Here is a 21,607-nt window from a genome sequence, read left to right as displayed (position 1 = left end):
CTGAAGGGCTTTTGCCTTGTAGAGCAGTCCACAGTACAAGTTGGACAGAACGAGCACTGTGAAAGATCAGGAGCCCTAAACAGGAGGATTGCCTGAACAGCCTTGCCTCTGTCCCCTTCATAGAATTCCCCCTTCACTCAATTTCTCTTTCCAATTTTCCACTCTCCCTGGCTGTGCTGTTTTCTCAGGATAGCTGCCAATTCAAGACATCAGAAGAGAATGATAAGAGCATTAAATGAGATCCATCTCGGCAATAAAATGGATCTCTCATTTCTTTCAATCATGCAGAAAAGAGAATTTCTGCTTAGTAATAACCTTGCAAATCTTTTTGCCTGGAGCTCCGGACATGGTGCACATCCTCTCTATTCAGATGTCTGACAGGCCAGTTTTTTACTCCATCAGGATATTGTCAAATTATTTTTGATGCAGTATTTACAGAGATCTATGCTCATTGGATTGGACTGCAAACACAGAATACTGCAGTTGGCTTGACCTCTCATTATTATGCTCAGTTCTTGCCCAAGTGATGGACAAACCATGAGACTGAGAAATTGTCAAAGGCAGTATAAAAAAAATAAATAAATAAAAAGAATACTGCTAGCAGGAAAGCACCTAGACCTGACAGATTTCCCAGGTACAGAGTATTAAGAATGTGTCATTTAAATGAACTGTGTCATGAAACACTAAAGGGCCAAACTTCGCCTGCAAATGGAAGGGTAGCCTAAAGACTGAAGCAGAGATAAGAATCTTTCAGTTTAAAATGTGTGTACGATCACCACTGCCATTATGTACACAATTATTAACACACAATTATTTATCTTCACAACACTTCTGAGCTAGACAAGTACTACTGCCTGATTTTAAAAGTTAGAAAGCAGAGTAAAATACAGAGGCTAAGAGTCAGATTTTGACAGTAGTTTAAGTGACTTGCATTACAACAACACTCACGAGGTACACGGGTATAATGGCAGTGGCAATTGTTCACATGCTCTAGTCTTCAGATATCCTTACTACTTTCTGCCTGGGAAATCTGACAGATCTAGGTGCTTTCCTGCTAACAGCATTTTTTCTTGTATTAATTGCCTTGATAATCTCTCAATCTCATGGTTTGTCCATCACTGGGAAGAGAATTAACCTTAATAAATGAGCTATCAAACAAAAAGCAGCCAGTTGCGCTATCCCCTTGTGTTTCCCCTAAATTTTCTAGGAAGCAAGGTTTTTGAGCGGTTTTTAACTAAACCAGCTGTGTTGTTGGGAGAGATTAGACAAGCTTACTTCGTATATCGTCAAAGGTCCAGATTGTTTCCAGGAATTTAATGCGGAGAAGACTGTTACAAACACTTATATTGATTAAACAAATCTTTAGATGTAGCACTGAGTTAGGCAAACTAGTATCTGTCTGTATTTGGAAAAAATCATTTTCCAAAAATCTTCGGCAACACTAACAAGCACCCCATTCCATCAGCAAGCAAGACAGTACTACTTTAAAAAAAAAAAATTAGTAGTGTCCGAGACCTTCCCAATAATCCTTTGTGCAGAGTCTGAAGACATTGTTGCCAACAAGATCATCTTTTTGGCAGATGTTTAGTGTGCTTCTGCTATATACAAGTCATGGTTCAAGTGATACTTCATTAGAAACAAGTCAAACCAGCTTTACCAAAAGAAGCAAAAATGATCAATGCATACAAGTACAGAACATGTTTCAATACAACAGGTATCAATTGCACTGCTTCACAACCAGCACATGTTGTTTCGGGACTTATGGCATACTGCGAAACACTGATTTTTCCAGTTTTTCATATGGCCAAATTTCAGGCGCACACACTTTTTGAAATCATCTCTTTTCACTAAAACCAGAGTTGCAGCAAGTGAAAGAGCATGTATGTTCAGCATTCACTGCTTCCTTGGACACAGGACCAGCACTAGCTGCCCAAAGGATTATGGCTGTTCTCTTGGAAAAAGGCAGGATTATTGCTGAGCCAGAAAGCATCCCATAGTTTTCAAAGTGTCTTTAAAAGAAAGTGTCCAATTTCCCTTTAAAAAAAGTGTCTTGAAATACAAGATCTGTGACAGTTTTCCCATAACTTACTGAGGGAATCTGCCAGCTATTCCTAACCAATACAATACAGCATTAGATATTAAATAAAATACATTGCACAGTAACTCTGGATTAAAAGCCTCAAATAAAAGTGTAATAAGGTATCTTAATATTCAAGGTTGCCAAGAGCCTTTAAATGGATACAGCTCTTTATTGCAGCCATGCATATCTAGGATTTGAATCCACATTAGGGGCTGAAACTTCAGATCCATTTTACTTCAGCATAGGAGAGGCAAAGAAGTTGCCTTGACGCCCAAGGTTGGTTGCAGATTTGCTTTTGCTCCCAAACCTATTCAAGACAAATGGAAAGAGGGTCACTTCTATAGCAGTCCTCATGATACTGCTGAATGAGCAGCCATCCCCTCTCCCCTCCACATTGTGCTGTGATCCCAGACAGTTATCTTTTCACCCTCCTCTAACTTTTCACTAATTTGTACCCCCCCCACCTTCTTGCCTTTGTTTAGGATCAACATGGTTATTGCTGGATCCTGGAAGTTAAGTACAGTTTAACTGAAGAGAGGGCCTCCTTGCATCAGCTACCCTGTGATGAGCTTCACTGGAAACCATGAAGCAGGTATGGACCATGGGTAGTTTTCAAGGAGCTACCAACTGGTCTCATATTTGTCCCGAAGGACAGATCAAGTCCTGTAGATTTCTCTACTTTCAAAGTTCTCACCTCACATGCCCCTGATTACCATGTGCTTATAAGCTTGTAGCCAGAGCTCTATCAATATAAAGCACTGAGTGTAGTCTGTGGTTATACAGAAGGCACTGACTCAAATATCATTATTTTGGCCACATTTAGAGATCATAGTTGGTTGTGTAGTAACTTTCTAAAAACCTTTGAATCATAAGTGGATCTAGCTGTTCCCGAATTCTTATCTGTTCAAAGGCCTATTTCAATTCAGTGCATTTGGATGATAAGCACTGAGCACATAACAGTACTTGGACCAATGCAGTACCTCAAACAAATTTTTTAACTCCCAAAGCACATGCTACCACTTACTTGGGGGTAGTTTTGCTGAGTGTAGATCTGACTTTCTGGGATAGAGAGCTAGATGAAGGAGTCTTTATCAGCTGCCGCTCAGGAGTGGTGAGAGGACCCAGCACGCTCACTTTGCAGATGAGAAGGGTGGGGTGGGATGGGATTTAAAAAACAAAAAACAAAAACAAAACCCACAGTATTAGGATACCTTGCATACAAGACAACATTTCTCAAGGTAAGTGAAGTTATCTGCAGAAACACTGATTTCAGATTTACTGAGCTAACCCAAGTTATCCTGCAACGTTAAACTAGCTTTGCTGCTGAAGAGCCACTTTCAGTATGCATTTGTATGTAAAAAGTATGTTAATGCCAACAGCAGATGGTGGGAGTTCAAAAGAAAGCATCTGATTTGTCCTGCCCAGTGTCACTTCCCTCACCCTGCTGACAATGCAAATGGCCACCTAGAAGTTTATCAGGGGTGACCACCAGTATCTGGGGGACCATTTGTTCACCAAAGCACCCCAAGGGATGACAAGGTTGAACAATTATAAAACTACTGCCAGACCGTTTCAGGCTGGACATAAGGGAGAATTTCTTTGCTGTCCAAGCCCCCATGGTCTGGAACAGCCTGCTATTAGAGGTGGTTCAAGCACCTACATTGAACACCTTCAAGAACAAATTGGATGCTTATCCTGCTGGGATCCTATGACCCCAACTGACCTCCTGCCCTTCAGGCAGGGGGCTGGACTCGATCTTCCAAGGTCCCTTCCAGCCCTATTGTCTGTAAAATCTATGGGGGAAAAAAAAAAAGTCGCTCTACATTTTGCAGTCGATTAGAAGAAGCCTATATTTCCTGAAACAGAGATGGAGTAAGCATCAGACTCTCACTAATTTAAGCGACAGGTTGCAATTACCAGCAGAGGTTTGGGATTAGGAACCAAGCATTAGCCTTGTTTCACACTGGGGATCTATTTCCTGGGGCTGAAAGAGATCAATGAATACCTTTTGAAAAGCAAAGCCACCAGTTACCAAACAACCTTTGGTATTGATAAAAACTACAGGGGTCAGCAGCAGTAAATTTGGCCATTTTTGGACTTATTGTTTTGGTTAGAATAGATCAGGGGTGGGCAAAATTCAGCCTGCAGGCCAGATGCAGCCCACCAGGCCATTCTATCCAGCCTGCGGGTCCCCTAAAAAACAAAACATCAACTTAGAAAACATTTATCTGCCTCTGGCTGCCTGTCATGCAGCCCTCGATGGCTTGCCAAAACTTAGTAAGTGGCCCTCCGCCCAAAATAAGTGCCCACCCCTGGAATAGATGCTTGGTCACGGTTGAAGATCTGACAGAGCAAAACTCTGGTACTACCTTTGACCTCTGGTTTCTGAGGAGTTGAGAAGGCATTGGAGTTTTCAATTATGTGTGCCGGGTCAATGTTTTCTTGCTCCACTACCATGAATTGGCTCCAGTATTCCACTGGCAGTGACAAGAGTCGCTCAACCACCTACAGAAACACTCATTAGTGCACAGCTTGCCACTATATTCAAGCCACAACTGACAGGTTTTGATACGCTGTCATAGTAAGCTGGTATACAGGGATACTTCATCAGGATAAACTTATGCACTTCACATGCCTGACATCCACATTCCAACTCAGTGTCCTGGCTGCTGACCTACCTTAGGTTGTCGTTTAGTGTCCTGTAGTAGTGTCATAGGATCAGGATCAGGGACAGCATGGGCAACTATTGTTGGTCCAAAGACTTTAGCTAGGTTAGTAATATCCATCTTAGTGTCTAGGCTCTGAGATACTCTAAACAAAAGAAAGTAAAAAGGTAGATAAAAAACCCATTTCTTACAAAGCCAAATCTCTCAGCACCCTGAATTTTCAAGTTTTCCAGAGTAAAGGCTCCTATGTCTCAGCCACTAGTGTAAGCCTTTAGGGAAAAAAAAGAAAAATGACAGTGCCACTTAAGTAGCTGACCTCACCTCTGCAGGTGAATCATGAGGAAAGCCAGAGTGTCTCTGTTGGCATGAGGAAGCTCACTAACAGCCTGGTACATTGCAGCTACACTGTTGTCTTCATCCAAAATTTCTTGGAGAGGGATGTGATGGTGGGAAAGAGGGGAGAAAAGAAAAGGAGAGAGAAAGGATTAGGTAAACATCTTTTTATTTTTGTCCAAGCAAGCATGCTGTATGTGACATTCAGCACATCCTCACCTGCTGCCTCCATAAAGGTCTTGTTTAACCGGAAGGTGAGGAGGGGCTCCTTTAGGCTCCGTAGGAAGTCTTTAAGAAGGCCGCAGATGGCATGGATATCATCCACCTTGCTGAGCAGGGGCACCATCTTCCCTCGAAGAAATTTCTCCTTCAGTTCTTTCACTGTCCGGTCACAGCCTGAAATTCTGTACAGGCCCGTCTGTTAGCAGAAAGCAATGATAAAAAGCCAGGAACATCACTTGCACATGTCCAACATAAAACAGGTTCTTGACAAGATTAGACTCCTGCCCCCAGGTCTCAACCCAAATTGAGGACTTTGGGTACCGACTGTTATTCTGTCACTATGTAATTGTCTCCATTATAGGGCTACTGTTGCTGCTTTTAGCATGGTAACAGAGCTCTCTGGTTTAGCCTTATATGCTGCCAAGAGTTTTTCAGCTGCCAGAGGTGTGTCTTCTGTTGGCAGATCTGCATCTACATCAAGAGCCTGGCAGCACAACTATACTGGCTACAGGGTTTCATCTTGACACATCCCTACTGAACATAGCTATGGCACTAGAACTTTGGAAGTATACACATACTGCTTAGTAGAAGACTCATCTATATTACAAACACCTTTAACAAGCGACCCTTATTTCACACAATTAACATCAAAACTCATCCAATTACCATTCCCACACATCCTTACCTCATGCAGCCCTCGCTGTTCAATCTCATTAACACAATGAACTATAATGGAAGGGATCATCGGAGGAGTAACAGGCACAAAGTCCATCAGAGTCCCCTAAAAGGAGGAACAGACCCATTTTTTAGTTACTGACATGTATGAACTTCAGGATGCTGGCTTCAGGATAGGGCCCTCTCTCAAGAGGCCCCATCAGGCCTACGGAAAGCATTCAGCGTATTTTCATTTCCCAAACCCAGAGTAAACATCACATATTCCAACAGAGTTAGAGATTTCCCTTCTTCATAAAGGCATCTTATTTCCTGACACTGTCATTGAGGAACGGTGACTAACTTAACCCTACAGGTAGAATACACCAGTATATATGAAGGAGAGAGAAGACAAGTAACACTGCCATTTAATAAAGCATCATAAAAAACTGGCACTTGGGTACTAGAATCAGAAGTGTACTACAATATCTAAACTGTCCTCCGTGCTTAAGAGCAGAGAAAAGAAGAACTACCGCAAGTTGTCAGCAAGGAGGAATCTAGGTTAAAGTTGGAGGCTGTTCAAAATAGCTGTGCCATCATTCACCAGCCTAAGCTTGGCAAAAACTTATTCTACCCAAAACTTCAAATAAGACATGAGGTGCAACTGAAGACACTAGCTCATCTAGAGAACAGGAAGCCACATTAGCAGATACTGCTGGAACCAGAAGACAATGCTTTCCTTCAGGGGTGTTTTCCAGAGCTACCACAAAACTACACCCCCTCAAAACAATCCTAGCATTCTTGGGTTTATTTAACAAGCTGTTTTTAGAAGTTTTCTATGGCTGTAAGAAAGCAGATAATCCACCTAATACTGTAACAAGTCATCTTTTGCATAGAAAAAAAAAAAAGTTATGGGGTCCTAGGCCTGGTCTAATTCTCCCAGCCCTCCCCAGGTCAGGGGCAGGTCTTAGCCATACCTCTCCAATCCGAACAGGAGTGCCCGTTAAGGTAGGGATGCAAGGAAGGGGGCAGCGGTCCCGGCATTCTGGGTGAGTCACCACACGACAGTCCCTGCACTTCAAGGACAATTTCCCAAACTTGATCCGCTTCCCACATGGAACACAAGACTCTGGCTTGATAACCTGGAAACAATGAGCATGCAAGAGCAGAACTGGTTACGTAAAAGGTACTAAAGCAGACATTGCTTAGTTGAATAGATAGATTGGGCAGTCTCCTACTCTGCAGACAGCAAACCACAGAAGACAATCAAGTTGTTTTGTATGAAGAATAAAGGATGCAGGAGTTTATTCAAAATCCCCTTATCAATGTCTGGTAAAATTTAGCTTCTAGCAAATCCTGCAGTTACATTATTCCCTTAGTCCTGGGATTTCTTATGGTTATGGGGGGCATGCACCAGGAAGTCTGCCCTCTGAATATTTAGGGCTGAACCTTCAGCTGTTAAAACTTCAGGCTCAAGTATAACATGGCTGACTCAGCCTGGTTGCGAGAGGCATTTCACAGCAGTATGCCGACATGAAGATTTAGTCATGTCTACATACATCCTAGAAGAGAATTCAAGGTTCATTGGTATCCCAGAGTTGCAACTGCCAAACGCCTTTGGATAACTGTGGCCATGTATTACACTTCTCTCTGTGGTGTACAGATGTAATGAATGATTCGTTCTCACGCATGCATGCGTGCACACAATAACTGAAAGGAAGCATCTGCTCAGGTTCTTACAACCTATACCTACCGTCTTTGATACAAATTCATGCAGCCTCGTTCCTCCATTGCTCTGAGGAGTGCTAGAGCCATCATTTTCAGATTTGGATTCCAGCTGTCTGCTGCCCAAGCTTGAGTCGCAGCTCCAGGGTTGTAAACTGGCTGAAAGACAAGGAGGAAAGAGCTCTAGAATAAGTTTCCAGTAGTCTTCCGCATCAAGACAAAATAAATTATGAACACAGGCGTGTAGATACTGACAGGAAATTGCCTTTACTGGTTTGGGGTCAACATGCATCTGGCATTCCTCTATGGGCTATAACTGGCATCTGTGTTGTCCCAAAGACAACAGAACTACCAGAAGCTATTAAAAAGGTACAACTGGTAGTTGATAGCTAATTATTTAGTGTTGTGCTCCTAGACCCTTAAAAGGCAATCACTTTTTTTGACATACCTAGCAAAGCTAGGCAGCTGTATACAGCCTAACTGACTTTGCTTAAACCCTCAAGCAAGGCTAGGGAAATTGCTTTTAAAAATAATTGAAGGTGAAGAATTGAAGGTGAAGTATATCTTCAGTTACTGCAACATCCTGGGGGAACTTTGACAGTAAATGCTAATACAAGAACATTATGGTGTTGTTTTGGATAGCGTCTTTAATGATTCTGGCATAAAAAAAACCCCTTTTCTTTTGAATATTAAAAAAAGCAATACTAAAACAGTCATTCCACTGCAGTCAGAGTACCTGCATACACAACAGTTATAGAAGTTTTAATTATTAGACACATTTAGGAACAAAGAAGAGAAGGGGAAGGAAGGAGTTTGGCTCTACCCTTCCTTTAAATTTCATTCTCTCTGAACTAAAAGCATAAAAACTGTTACAGAGCCTACTCAGGGGCATGCCCCACTGTGCTGCATCAATCCTATATAAAGATCTTTATATTTTGTTATAAAAAGTAACCCACATTTGTTTTTAAATAATTAGCTAAAATTTGAGTTTCCCAGCAAAGAAGAGAATGCCCGCAAGGAAGTCCCATTTAGTTAATCAACTCAAGACATTCACTTCACTCCAATTATAGCAGAAATGGGAGATAGCTGGTGCCTCAGAAAAAATGTCCTTGGAATTTTGCCTATCTTATTTTCTTGTGCGGTTGTAGATATTAAACACTAATAAGACTATTAAACGATGGCAGAGGAAAAATACTTGGCTAATTTATCCACTGTGGAAAAAAAAAAACAAAAAAAACCACACACGAACATTGCCAAGCATAATTCCTGCTCATTAACTTTACTAATAGCCAGTACCATTTCTTGAATTTCCCAGCATTTTTCTTAAACATGAAAACTTAAAAAAAAAAAAAAAATAATAATCACCACATGTACTAGTTGCTGTAAGAATATAGGCAGCAACTGATGAAAAGGTTAGGGACAAGCAAGAGCCTTGTGCATCAAAACTAGGATAAGTTTGATACCTACCCGTCTTCCTTTGACTTCTGAGACGGTACGGTACAGTCTGAATAGTGGAGATGGCTTCAATCGGGCCACCATCATTAGGGACCATAAGGGTTGTTTTTGCAACAATGGATTCATTTCCCTGAAATGATAAATCTAGGTTCAGCAACAAAAAATGTTTGCTACCCAATATGGCAAAACATTTTAGTTTTTTGGTCCAGACCCATCATCAATTGTCTGTCTTTGAACTAAATCATATTGATTTAATTCTGGGAAATAACAAGAGCAACAGACTTTAAAAGACGCTATATAAAACACGGGTGAGCAAAATACAGCCCACAGAGATTTTATCCGGCCCCTAGCGGGTCCCTCAGTTCCACCCAGCCCAGACATGGCACAGCCTGAGCCATGGTATGTGCGGCTGGTCCCACCGCCAAGGCGCATAGAGGTGCTGGGGTGGCACGGCAGCCAGGCTTGCTACCAGGCAGCCTCAGCAGTACCTTCCAGGTGCTGCTGCCAGACTCAGCCCTGCTGCCTGGGCACCCCAGGAAGTCTACCCTGCACCCATCATCAGGGACAGGACCTACACAGGCAGAGCATGCAGCCAGGCAGATGGGTTGGGGCTGCAGGTGGACAGGGAGTATTTGAGAACAGGATGTGTGGGCAAAACCAGGATCACGGGGTGGGAACCTGGGGCAGTGACAGCATGGGGTCAGAGCTGGAATCTGCTGCCTGCAGGGCCCTGCAATGGGCACAAGTTCCATGGGCAGGGGCATGCAGGGACCGGATTGTGGCCCTTCCCAGGCCCCAACTCCATGTTGTCACTGTCCCAATATCCTGGACCTGGCCCCACATGCAGTTCCCTGCTCACCCATGGCCCCATCCAGTCCACCTGGCTGCATGCCATGCCTGCACAGGTCCCAGCTGTTCTCCCTGGAAATTGTAGAGTTATGGGGTTGTGTCATCACAGGGCTAGGGCCCAGGGCAGATATATGATCCATTTCTTGTACAACCCTGCCCACAGAACCAGCACCCAAGGCAGGGGCACTCAGGCAGTGGATCACAACTGCCCTGGCCCCTGGTCCCATGCTGTCACTGCCCCACAATCCCAGCACTGGCCTGGGCCACACCCACCCTGCTCCTGGATGTTGCTCCCAGCCACCCGACCGAGCACAGAGCAATGCCTCTTAGGGTGTTTTGGTGAGCTATTGCACTGGGGAGGAAAAGAGATGAGCCAGCCCATGACAACTCACCAAAGCAATCCCTACATGGCCCACAGACCCAAATAATTGCCCACCCCTGCTATATAACATAGATACAAGATGCAACTTCATTAGACAGCCTCCTGTGCAAGCATTTTAATGCTCTGGTCTCAAAGAATGGCCTCACTACAAGCCAGGACTGTAAAAATACAGACACTCTCAATCAAATGTTTCAAATGTATACAAAGCCAGCTGGACTACACACCTGATCTGCTGTGGAACCAATTGACCGGGCTTTCTTTAAAGGACCTGGTGGACCTTCTGTGAACTGCCTGGATGAACGCTAAAAGAAAGCATGCTTGTTAAATGGGATAGTTGCCAGAAACTCAGTCCACTCTCACATATATTCCCTGAAGGGCTGGATTAGCTTTGACTTCAGTGTTTGCAGAAGGGCAAGACAACTTGTGCCTTAAAGCAACTAAATGACTAGTAGGAATGATTCAATATTCAAGGCTTTGTCCTGGCTAACTCAGTTCTGATTCAGGAAATTCACCTTTCCAAATGGAGTACTGCTATTGAAAATCTGGGCACAAACAGCAAATCTCCTCCTAAGACAACTGAGAGTATGGCTCTTCTTCCCTCACCATCCACCAGAAATACTGACAACAGTGGTGGTATGAGCTCATTTTTATGACTAACAACTTTGATTTTCCCCTAAACACAGATTACCCAACAGACAAAGATCCAGTAAGAAGTTTCATTCAAGTAACTCCCACCTAGAACTCATAGGGAAAATCAGTTTCAGACCCTGCCCCGCATCTGCATTTTTCCATGATTAAAAAAAATGCTACTGTATGTGCACGTGTACACACATGCACACACTGTATCAGCTGAAGACAACAGCGTATTGATTTTTTACAATTTTAAAAGCAATTTGGAAGCCTACCAATGCCTCAATCACTATAAAAAAAAAAAAAACTTTAAGTACCTATACGTTTTGGCATTTGATCCTGAGGTTATCATGGACAAATCAGAGCTCCCCCTGCCCCCTTCACTCACTAGGACGCGAGTCTAGTTGCAGCTGTCGTTGCCCTCGCCCCCCTGGTTTGTGGCACTGAGCAGCCTTGATATGTGGGTGCCCTGCCTATGCCAACCCCCTCCCTCCCCACCCACAACTCCCTGGGCCCTGCCAGTGCCCCTCACTCACCAACCACAGCCCCCATCCCTCCAACCCTGCAAGAGGGGGCCCCCAGCTGCTAGGGCTATGAGGCCAGGTACCCAGGTCTGCAGCCCCCTCCATGGGCAGCACAGCCAGAGTGGACCTGGTGAGCAGGCAGGTGAGAACATATCAGGTGAGGGCTGCTTGCTGTAGGCTAGCAGAGCTCCTATATAGAGACAAAGTACCTATATGTTAAAAATTCCTAGTTCCTTGCATTTGAGTTCTGTTTTGATCAGTGATCTGGGTTTTCTGTTCACCATGGAAAAAGTGTGGGAAAATCTGGGTTTTACCATTAAAAGAGAAATGGTGGGTTTCCCCTTACAGGCTGGCAAAGTTCCAGCCTGCAAGTGGCCATGGGGAGCAGGAGGGCAGTCAGGCAGGGGCACCATGGGCATGTGTGCATCTATACATGGGTGCCATGGCCCTCATATGGGTCCTGAGGCGGTGCATTCCAGCCCCAGGCCCCAAGGCCAATGCACCACCCCAGCTCGACAGCAGCCCCAGCCCAACTCCCTTTCCCCCCACATTATAAGGGCCTCAGTTTCACCACCCCCATCCCAATTTATCTAGGGGAGCTGCTCTCCAGCCTGGAGCCCATGTGTATGTGTACACACTCACTGGCACATGGCACCCCCCTCTTCCTGCTCCCTGCAGCCCCTTGCAGGCTGAAACTGCCAGCCTGCACGGGGAAACCCACCATTTCCCATGTTTTTATCCTTTAAAGGGGAAAAAAAAATCATCTGGGTTTTACCAGATTTTCCCGTGATTATAACAAAGCTCAAATGCAAGGAACTAGGAATTGTACCATATAGGTTCTTCAGCTCTATAGATTAACTAAGCAGGAATCTTTCTTCTCCTGCCTACAGGTAGACTTTTAAGAGATCTGATTAGTCTGAAGTTGGATGTGACTACCAGCTCAGAATCCATTGTGACAGCAGAACCACTACAGAGGGATACACCACCCATATGTACTCCAGACTGCCCATGAATTACCAAAAAAAAAAAAAAAAAAAAAAAAAGAGACAGAACTTACCCGTTTCTCTCTCTTTTTCAGCCTAATGGTCTTCACCAGTGTAGAATCCCAATCCTATAGGAATGGCAAAGCATCAAGTTAGCGTACTGGTAATGTCTTTCATTAAATATATTTTAGTGAACAGTAGTCTAGACACATTCTGGTCTGTTTAATACCATCTGTTATAAATTCAGTGCATCTTCTGGCTCTACTCCTAACCTGCGGAAGGCTAGAACCAGGAAATTAAGTATCATATACTACTCCATGCCTACGTTTGTTTAGATGTTGATAGCATAGATAAGGAGCAATTACTGACAAGTCCAGGCTCTGAAATCCTTCAGTCTTTTCATCGACTGCTCCCTTTCATAAAAGTTCCATCCAGAATGACTATGCATGAAACAATTCATATTGTATCAAATAAAGATAGCGTTGATCTCATTCTATACCACAATCTTGCCATACCATGAAACTGCACATTGATGCAAACTTAAGAGTATTTACATATCAGTAGAATCACCATTCAAATACACTATTTAAGTTTTGCTTAGCAAGTTTTTAGGATGTGTGGCAGGGCAAGTACTCCACTGTCTGAAGCTTCAGAGTACAGGCTCCCCCTCATGCAGGTGATTGATTTTCAAATAGGTACCCTGGCTACCAGTGCCAGTTTCTGGAGTGATCTTAAAAAAAATTCATGTTTCCATAAGCAGAACCACTGCATTAACTGCACAACATTTACAGAACTAGCTCACCTCAAAAAGACAAGTTTCCCCCTATGCTCAGATTTACACTGCCAATGAACCAGACAGGTACAAATGTTTTATCTGGACTGGGTAATGTCAACTTGTCCTTTGCAGGCAGTCATGCTGTAACATGACTATAGCCACAGCCTACCATCATGACTGCTTTTCTTTCAATGCCTAGGACAATTTATGTCTTTAGCCTGCCATCATGCACAGTATGCTTACACACAGGATACCATAGCAATTTCTAACACTTTACTGGATATATGCATATACCACAGTGCTTTTATGGGCAACGTTTGAAGACGGTGCACTGCTGAAGTGGCTCTAGGCAGACAGAAAGTAAATAATTGTCAAAGTGACATTACCAATGATTCATCAGTCTTGTCAAAGCTGATGTCGGATAGATTTGAGCCAGATTCATCAATTGTTGAAAGTCTAAAAAAAAAAAAAAAAAGTAAAGTAAATAAATCCATTAGTTTTGAGGTTTTACCTACATTTCACTTTGTGATTCCAGGGCAAGCTTACTGACCTGGACCCCAGAGCCAGGACATAAAACAACTGAAATTAAGCCTGGTAATATTTTGTGGCATTTCCTCAGCATTCAAGAGCTCATACTCTCCTCCTCCCTCCCCCTTTCTCTATACAATTTCCACTTCTTCCAGCTACTATCAACCTCTGCCCAAAATACAAATTATAGAGCACAAACAAGAAAAGCAAACTCTTCACCTACACTTCCCACTCAACTTTTTGTATTGTAGCATTAGATTTAAAACACCCAGCTAAGACTATTTAAATACCAAACAAGACAGGACAACAAGTTATAGATCAATAAAATGAGATGTTCATCTAATTTACTATTCACCAATACAGTTACTCTGATACTTCTGCAGAAGCTGCAAGGCGGCTCAGCAAACAGTTCTGGAATATCCTGTCCCACAGAGGAATACTCTTTGTAAGCACCCTCAGTTTAAGGTTGGTTTATGACCCATGAAGATTTACAGCCATCCCAGAAAATACTAGCAGAACTATGCATAACCTGTTTATGGCCATAGTGATATCTTGTGACAATTAGTTCCTTATTTGTTTTAAGCCTACTGTTTTCAGCTTCACTAAATGCCTTTTGATCTTGCATCACAAAAATTAAAGGGGAATATATAATTTGCATAGCATTTACTATTTTGAACATATCAGATCACCTCTCAAATAGTTGGAAGCGCTTCAAAAACACAAGTCTTTCCAGATTTATCATTTGCTTATGTGACAGGTTATCCAGTGCACAGAAGTTTCATTAGTCTTCCACATAGAATCCTAGATCCGAATGTAATACCAAAGATCTTTGGAGCGGATTTGGTGCCCAGCAGCATTTCTGGACTCCTCTTTTAGCACCTTCAGGTACAGCATTGATGTGTGGGCTTGATTACAAACATGTAGTTTAGTACTGCTACATCACAAGAAAATCTTTTACAAGAACATGCATAGGAAGAGTGCTCACAAAGCAGCTTTGTTGCATGCTTTGAGAGCAGTCTTCCCATGAATGCTCTCTCCACTGCTTCCAATCCACCTATAATCCTACCATGTGTAAAACATTAGGATTCAATTTTCAAACTTAAAAAAAAAAAAAAAAATATTAGATTAGTTTGAGGAAGAGGTCATCTGAAATTCTGGGATACAGTACCAAGGGAAGTAAAAAAAGCAAGTAATAGAATTCTTTTCTTTCTTTCCCATACACCTAAACCTGCTCTAAACCTCATATAGAAGTCCTTAGATGCCTTTACATTACTTAGTTGTCTTGCTTAGTCAAACTGCTGCCTTGCCTACCTTCTAGTCCCAGAACCCCTACTGGGGGCTTGAGGTCTGTTAAGGAAAGCAAGGGCAGACTTCTGTTCTTCACTTAGTTGAATGCTGCCTGATGCATCACACATGAGCAGTTCTCGAATCAGTTGGATCTGACGCTCCTGTAAGGCAGAAATTATCAGAAGTAGCCTGGGGATGGAGCTTCGCTCCAGATTTATGGCAAGTGAGATGATAAGACGTTGAATACATCATTACACAGATCGACTCTGAGAAGCTTGCTACACCAACAGCATATTAATGCTGATAAAGTACAATTGATGTCCCACCCTACACTGCCTTCAACCTTCAAGAGGTAACAAATCCAATTTAATTGCAGCTACAAAGTTCACTTGGATCCAACCAGCACCTAGAGTGAAAGGCTATGTGATACTCCAAAATAGATTTCTTGGAACAAAAGATTCATTTATTGATGCCAGATGTACTAGTTCATGTCTCCCATAAATCAAGAAGTCCTCTACAAAATTCAACCCCACACCTGCAGTTAGAAAAAACACGACTGTTGCTAAACTTCAGAGATGGAGAGGAACTGCGACAAAAGGCCTCACAGCAAGCCAGAAGATTTCTGGGGCAACTTCCTGGCATTTGTTGAGGTTTGCTTCAGGAGGCTCCAATATTGCGAAGTCACACTTTTGTGGCGTCCTCTACCGATTCACATATTTCTCTCCATTTGCTCAACACCCCACCACACATGTCACTGGGGAAGGAACATACATTAGGTATACAGGTCATTTATTAGATACTTACTTGAATGGACTTCTATATGGGTTGAAGACATTCATTTAGGTCAGGCTTGTCCAACCGGCAGCCCGAGTTAAATGGCAGCCTGCAGGGCTTCTCAGCATGACAGCCAGAACTGCTTAGTTGGGCACAGCTCCAGGACTTGAGGTGAACATCACTGCCACTCAATCCCAAACCCCAAGCTTGAGGCTTCTGGTTGCCATTAGCGATTAAAATCAGCACCAGAAGAAAAAGTTTGGGGGAGAAGGGGAAAAGTCCCAGTAGCATACTGTACACTGAGGGGCTATGTCCATGCAGTAGCTCCAAACAGCTGTCAGAGGTGAATCATAGTTCCGTAGTTTCTAGGGTCGGAAGGGACTCAAGTCCTCCCATTGCTGCAAGTGGCTGCTTTGATAGTCTTACCTCTATGACCCCCCTCATACAGCTCCTGAGAAGCCCTGCAACATAGATCTAGCCCACGGGTCCAAATGACTTCGACACCCTGATTTAAAAGAATCAGGATAGGTAATACAATACTTGCCAGCTTTTCACAGTCTGCTTCAGCTCGCTGTCTTCGTTTGATCTCCACATCCACCTGATTGCGAGCATGTTTCAACTTGACATCCAGCGCACTGCACTCTGTTTCTGTTTTCATAAGAAGGTCCCTGTACCTGGCCAGGTCATGCTCTGCCTTCTGCCACTTTTTTCGGAAGTCTTCAAAGTTCTTTGCCAATTGAATAAACTCTGAGGAGAGGACAGACACTCCGAGTCTTAACCAGCAGCCAGTTTCAGAAACACACAAAAGCCCATGGCAGAAAGTTAACTTCCCTGGGCACTCTATGACTGATCTCAGAGCGGCCACCATTACATGAAAATGAGGGGAAAAAAAATGGCAAAGAAAAAATCCAACACAAACAAACAGACACCACCACCTTTTAAAGAATAACGAGCATGAAGTGGCAGAACAAGAGAGCATCCACAGACTGAACTGTATCAACCACGGTCTCAACGGGGGTACGGGCACATGTAACACAGCTCATTTTAAACATGGTCTAAGCCTGAAAGAGAAAGATGCTCAAGCCCATTAAACCATGTAAAGCTGCCTGAAAAGGTTCAAAAGTGTATTGGAAAAAAACCCCAAAACGAGTACTTTAACTGGGTCAGCATTACATGGGGACAACAAGCACTCCATTACACAGATCTGGTTGGTCCTCCAGGCATCCCACACTGTACTGCTTCTCACCTGTGCACCTCCCATTGCTGCAAGTGGCTGCTTTGATACTCTTACCTCTATGAACCCCCATTTTCCTTTTGTTGGCACATTTTTAATCAATGTCCCTTGTATTCTTGTTCAGTAAAACCTCTAACTGCCACCTGTGTCCTCACTGCCTACTCAATTGCAGCTTCTCATCACGCCCCCGCAAGCCCTGGGAACACAAAAGTATGGGTTCAAGTTAGGGATGCACCGATATCAGATCAGCACCAATAAAAGGAGATATGACCTTATTAGCTATTGGGTTTTTTTGGTTGTAGCCAATAATTGCGGCCATGTGCCCAAAGTACCCCAGTGAGCATAGTCCAGTCCTCGCACCCTGCTGCCAGCCTGAGCCTACCCCTGGCAAGCAGTGGAAAGGGGAGAGGGCACCGGGGAGCAATCGCAGGCAAACTCAGCAACAAAGGGACTATTACCAGCTCCTGCTGCTGCCAAAGAAATGCCAGGTGGGTAGCAGGGGCCTGAGCACCAGGGAGATGTTGGGTTGGGTGCACGTGGGGGTAAAGGGCTTTCTCTTCTGCTGGGCACCAGGCACCTTTGCAAAAGCAGCTTCTCCCCAGCAACCATGGGAGCTCAGCTGTGTGGGACCCACCAGTGGTGAGGCAGTTACATGCTCTGGGGCTCCAAATACAACCAGTGCCACTGTCTGCACAAGAGTCCACCCTACTCCTACAGGACAGCAGCACAGGGAGCAGGGCTGTGGGTAGGAGCCATGGGCAAGGGAGCAACATGCATGGGAATAGGGTGGTCACTGCTTTCCTCAACAAGGGCCAGAGCAAGCAGGATATGTGTGTGATAAATGCATAACAGATAAATACAAGGTTTATATCAGTAATTTAAAATGCCTTGCCAATCTGATAAGTAATATTTAGTAATTTTGCATCAGCTGGTACGGTTGGTTAATCAACAGCTATCAGTATCAACAAAGAAAATCTTTAATCAGGGCACCCCTAGTCCAGGTATTCCCCCAGCACACTGCAGGTTTCAGTCAAGTACAGGCTACTAAAATGTCACTGAACTCTGTTTAGGGTAAAAGGGAAAGTGAAAACACCCCCAACCACATTCCCTGGGACTCCCAAAACGTAGATACAAGCACACATATGTGCTCTGAAGCAGGGTGTGTGGGTGTGCTCACATGTGAGCACACCCTCCCAACCTGCAACAAGGCATTCTGGGCTGGGCGGTCACTCCTACCACCTGATGTCAGACCCACAGCACTTCAATGCCTAAAAAGGTAACTGTTCTACCTCCAGGGCCAAGACACTGTGTCTGTGGACCTCTGACCTGTATCAATTGTGAACCAACTCCCATCCCAATCAGTGACAGCTGGAAATGGTTCAGTTGTGGATTATCCTCTCCTTACCTAGGCTGGCTGTTAACTCTGGCACCCCTCCAGGTGTTATCTATGTTACTCATGTCAACTGATCTAATCAACCCACTTCTTACCTCTCCTCCCAACATTGTCTTTTTAAATACATTCTTCTCTCTGCCATTCCAGTCACAGCATCTGAGAAAGTAGACTGTTGCCTATGAAAGCTCACGCTGACTCTATCCCAGCATCCATCAAACTAACATGGCTAACAAACACTAGTGAACAATGCAAGAGAAGAAAATAAAGTATCCCTTTATTCATTAATGAAAAGGCTTCTTCCTGCTTTCTTTAAGTAAAGGTACCAAACCAACTTTCTGCAAACCCTTGTCCTCCTCTCCTGGATTTGCCAGAGAGGCTTTGATTCCAACTATTCACCCAAGCAGTTGTACCATTTTTCAAACAGACTTTACTATCACATGCTTCATGCCCAAGCTGCCTCAAGCCCTGGGCTGGACCCAGCCCATGAGGAGACCCACAGGTCAGATCCAGGGCATGAGGCGAGTTTTCCAGCCACGTTAAGGCAACTCCAAATAAAAAGCTGGCCTTTCTAACAAGTTAACATATATCAGCACAAACCCACTGCTATGAAACCAACATGAAAAAGATAAAACATTAATGTTGCAGGTTAATGCACCAGAAAGACGTAATAAATTCAGAAGTGCTGCAATATGCTCCTGCAGATGTAGAGAAGTATTACGGATGCCTGGTCTTACAACTCCATTCAGCTGTATAAGTATACAACTATTGATTCGAAAGTAAAAAGCCAATTTGCTTTAGCTGTTTAACACCTCCCTAAAGGGAACAAGCCCATGTCATCCTGCAAAGTTACAACCAGAGCAAACTTCACAAATCTGTTTCTAGCCAAAGCTTTCCCCCCGCCACAACCCTTAGCCCCCAGTGTCAAAGTACTGACTCTCCCCAGCACCCTCGGGATCTGCAAAAACAAGTGGCAAGCATTACTTCTCAAAGCCAAGTTAGAAGCTGGGGTGACCAAGATGTGGCCCACAAAAAACCCATATCAGCTTTTACTTACAAACTCTGTAAACACCAAGTTTTAAATATAGTCATGATGAATCCTCTCCAAGACCTCAACTTGTCCCTTCAGGCTCCCATAGAGCAAAACCGCCCCCAAATCCAGAGTGCCAAACAGAGCCAGGCTGCCTGCACTAGGCACTTTAAGGAAAATTTTACTGGTCCAAGCCAAATCAGCCAAATCTGAGAGTCAGTCACAGAGACGTGGGGCAGAAAAATTTGCCAGTGCTTTATTTGTCTGTGGGAAATTTTCCATTTCTAAAAATTCACAGTTGCATCAAATTCATTAGTAACAATGAATGGATGCCAATGCGATATTAGACAAGCTGGGCAGTTTCAAAGTTGCAATTAAGATTTTTCAGGGGATTCTCCCTAGGAAGTGTGAGAGAAAGTATGTATATGTTTTATTGATTTGTAACCACACTCACATAATAACCCAAACCAAACTCCAGTTATGGATAAACCTAATTGGCCGTGCAGGTCAAATCAAAACCAAAGTACCGCACATCACGTGCACACTTCTTTGGGTGTGTTAAAATCAGTGTGTCAGCAGTTCTCAGTGGCTTCGTTTCATTATTTGAATTTCTTAGATTTAAACAGACCAGGTCAGGGAAATACCTGCTATTTCTTGTCTTGACATTTTTACAAGTATCCCAATAAAAACTTCTTCCCACCTAAAGCTTTGAATAACATTTATTTTTTTTCCCCATATCAAATATTTCGGTTCAAATACTTGTGGCTATTGGAACATAAGCTTAACATGGGGCGGTATTTTTTTAGTTTTGTTTACTAAATACAAGTCAAATAAACGTGCTAAATCGGATCACGCTTTCTTTAAGGCACTGGACAACTTCCCAATTCCACATTTTTGGGAAAAAACCCACAGGTCAGTCCACAACCATCCAAGCCCCGACTAACCCCAGACGTCCAACACCCCCGCCCCGGCCTTCACACGTTTCCACAAATTTTATTTACTTTTTGTGTGTGCAAAAGTCTCGTGGATCCCACGAGAGAGATCACCTCCACCTCCACCTCCACCATGACCCCGCCCCCGCCGGACTTACGCAGCTCGTTGCCCTCGCTGAGGAGGTCGGCCTGGCGCAGGAGCTGCTCCAGCAGATTGCGCAGGTTCATCGCGGCGGTCTCCATGCTCCCGCAGGCCGCAGCGCGGACAGGCCCGACCCCGGCTCCTCACAGCTGCATCCACAACGTCCGACCGGCCACTCACGCCCCGCCCCGCCCCGCGGTTTGAATCCCCGCCGCGCACCAATCACAGCGCCGCTCCCGGCGTGCCCTGCCGCTCATTGGTTACGGCCTACGAACGTGACGGCGTCAAAACTCGTCCATCGTTACAAGGAAAGGCGCTGAAGTCATGCCGGGCGCCATTTTTGCTAAGGACCCCTCATTTCCGAGCCGGCTCCGGACACGCAGTGGCGATACTTCGCCGTCCCCGGCGCTGTTTAAAACAAAACCGAGATTAGCCGGATTTCATTCGCTTGCATCACGCAAAGACTCTTCAGTTATCTAGGACTCGCCCATTTTACAGCATTGCCAAGTGAGGGAGTGGAGGTTTAGTTCAGGTATCCACGTTGAGGTTTTTTTTCCTTTGCAAAAACCTGGTTGGTCTCAGAAAACACCTCACCTCCCGGACAACTCATCGCTTCAGGTCTATTATGCACATTTCTTTTTTTTAATTAAGCGGAAGTGGTTTCACCATCTTGCTTCACATATTTTAACGCGCTATCACCGGCGTGAGGGCTTCGTGGCGAACCGGGGCGGGGCAATGACCAACTGCACAGGGAGGAGTCCCCCGGACGCCAGTCACCACCAGCGTAGGCTATAGCACATTTTTTCCATGGCAACCCATGCTTTTACCCCTCCGAAGTGCCGGCCCCCAGCGCAGGCTTCCAGGTCCCGAAGCGCCTGCCCTGGCATTTCTCGCACTGAGGGCTTGGGCGCCTGCCTTGAGCAGCTCCCTGCGCCCCGGGGGGGGTGGTGTCCTGGACCAGGGCAGGAGGCAAGGCGGCGGCCGCGGGCGGAGGCGGGGTCATGCTCCTGTGTCC

General features: G+C 44.4%; 1 protein-coding gene across 1 annotated transcript; it reads right to left on the bottom strand.

Moving 5' to 3' along the window:
- Window positions 1-1,257: 1,257 nt before the first annotated feature.
- On the bottom strand, window positions 1,258-20,734 carry RACGAP1 (Rac GTPase activating protein 1). Its single transcript, XM_019556413.1, has 16 exons — window positions 20,609-20,734; window positions 16,409-16,611; window positions 15,115-15,251; window positions 13,662-13,731; window positions 12,575-12,628; window positions 10,588-10,665; window positions 9,145-9,262; window positions 7,706-7,836; window positions 6,930-7,094; window positions 5,987-6,082; window positions 5,299-5,497; window positions 5,068-5,173; window positions 4,759-4,891; window positions 4,450-4,585; window positions 3,105-3,213; window positions 1,258-2,387 (listed from the first exon to the last, which is right to left on the bottom strand). Exons 1-16 carry the CDS (start codon window positions 20,691-20,693, stop codon window positions 2,312-2,314), a joined length of 1,896 nt encoding a protein of 631 aa, XP_019411958.1. The 5' UTR covers window positions 20,694-20,734; the 3' UTR covers window positions 1,258-2,311.
- Window positions 20,735-21,607: the final 873 nt, after the last annotated feature.

The sequence above is a fragment of the Crocodylus porosus genome, unplaced genomic scaffold (genome assembly GCF_001723895.1).
Source record: "Crocodylus porosus isolate Cpor-Errol unplaced genomic scaffold, CroPor_comp1, whole genome shotgun sequence".
NCBI classification, from domain to species: Eukaryota; Metazoa; Chordata; order Crocodylia; family Crocodylidae; genus Crocodylus; species Crocodylus porosus.
Note: the sequence above shows the minus strand (reverse complement) of the source record. Positions and strands in the feature narration are given on the sequence as shown.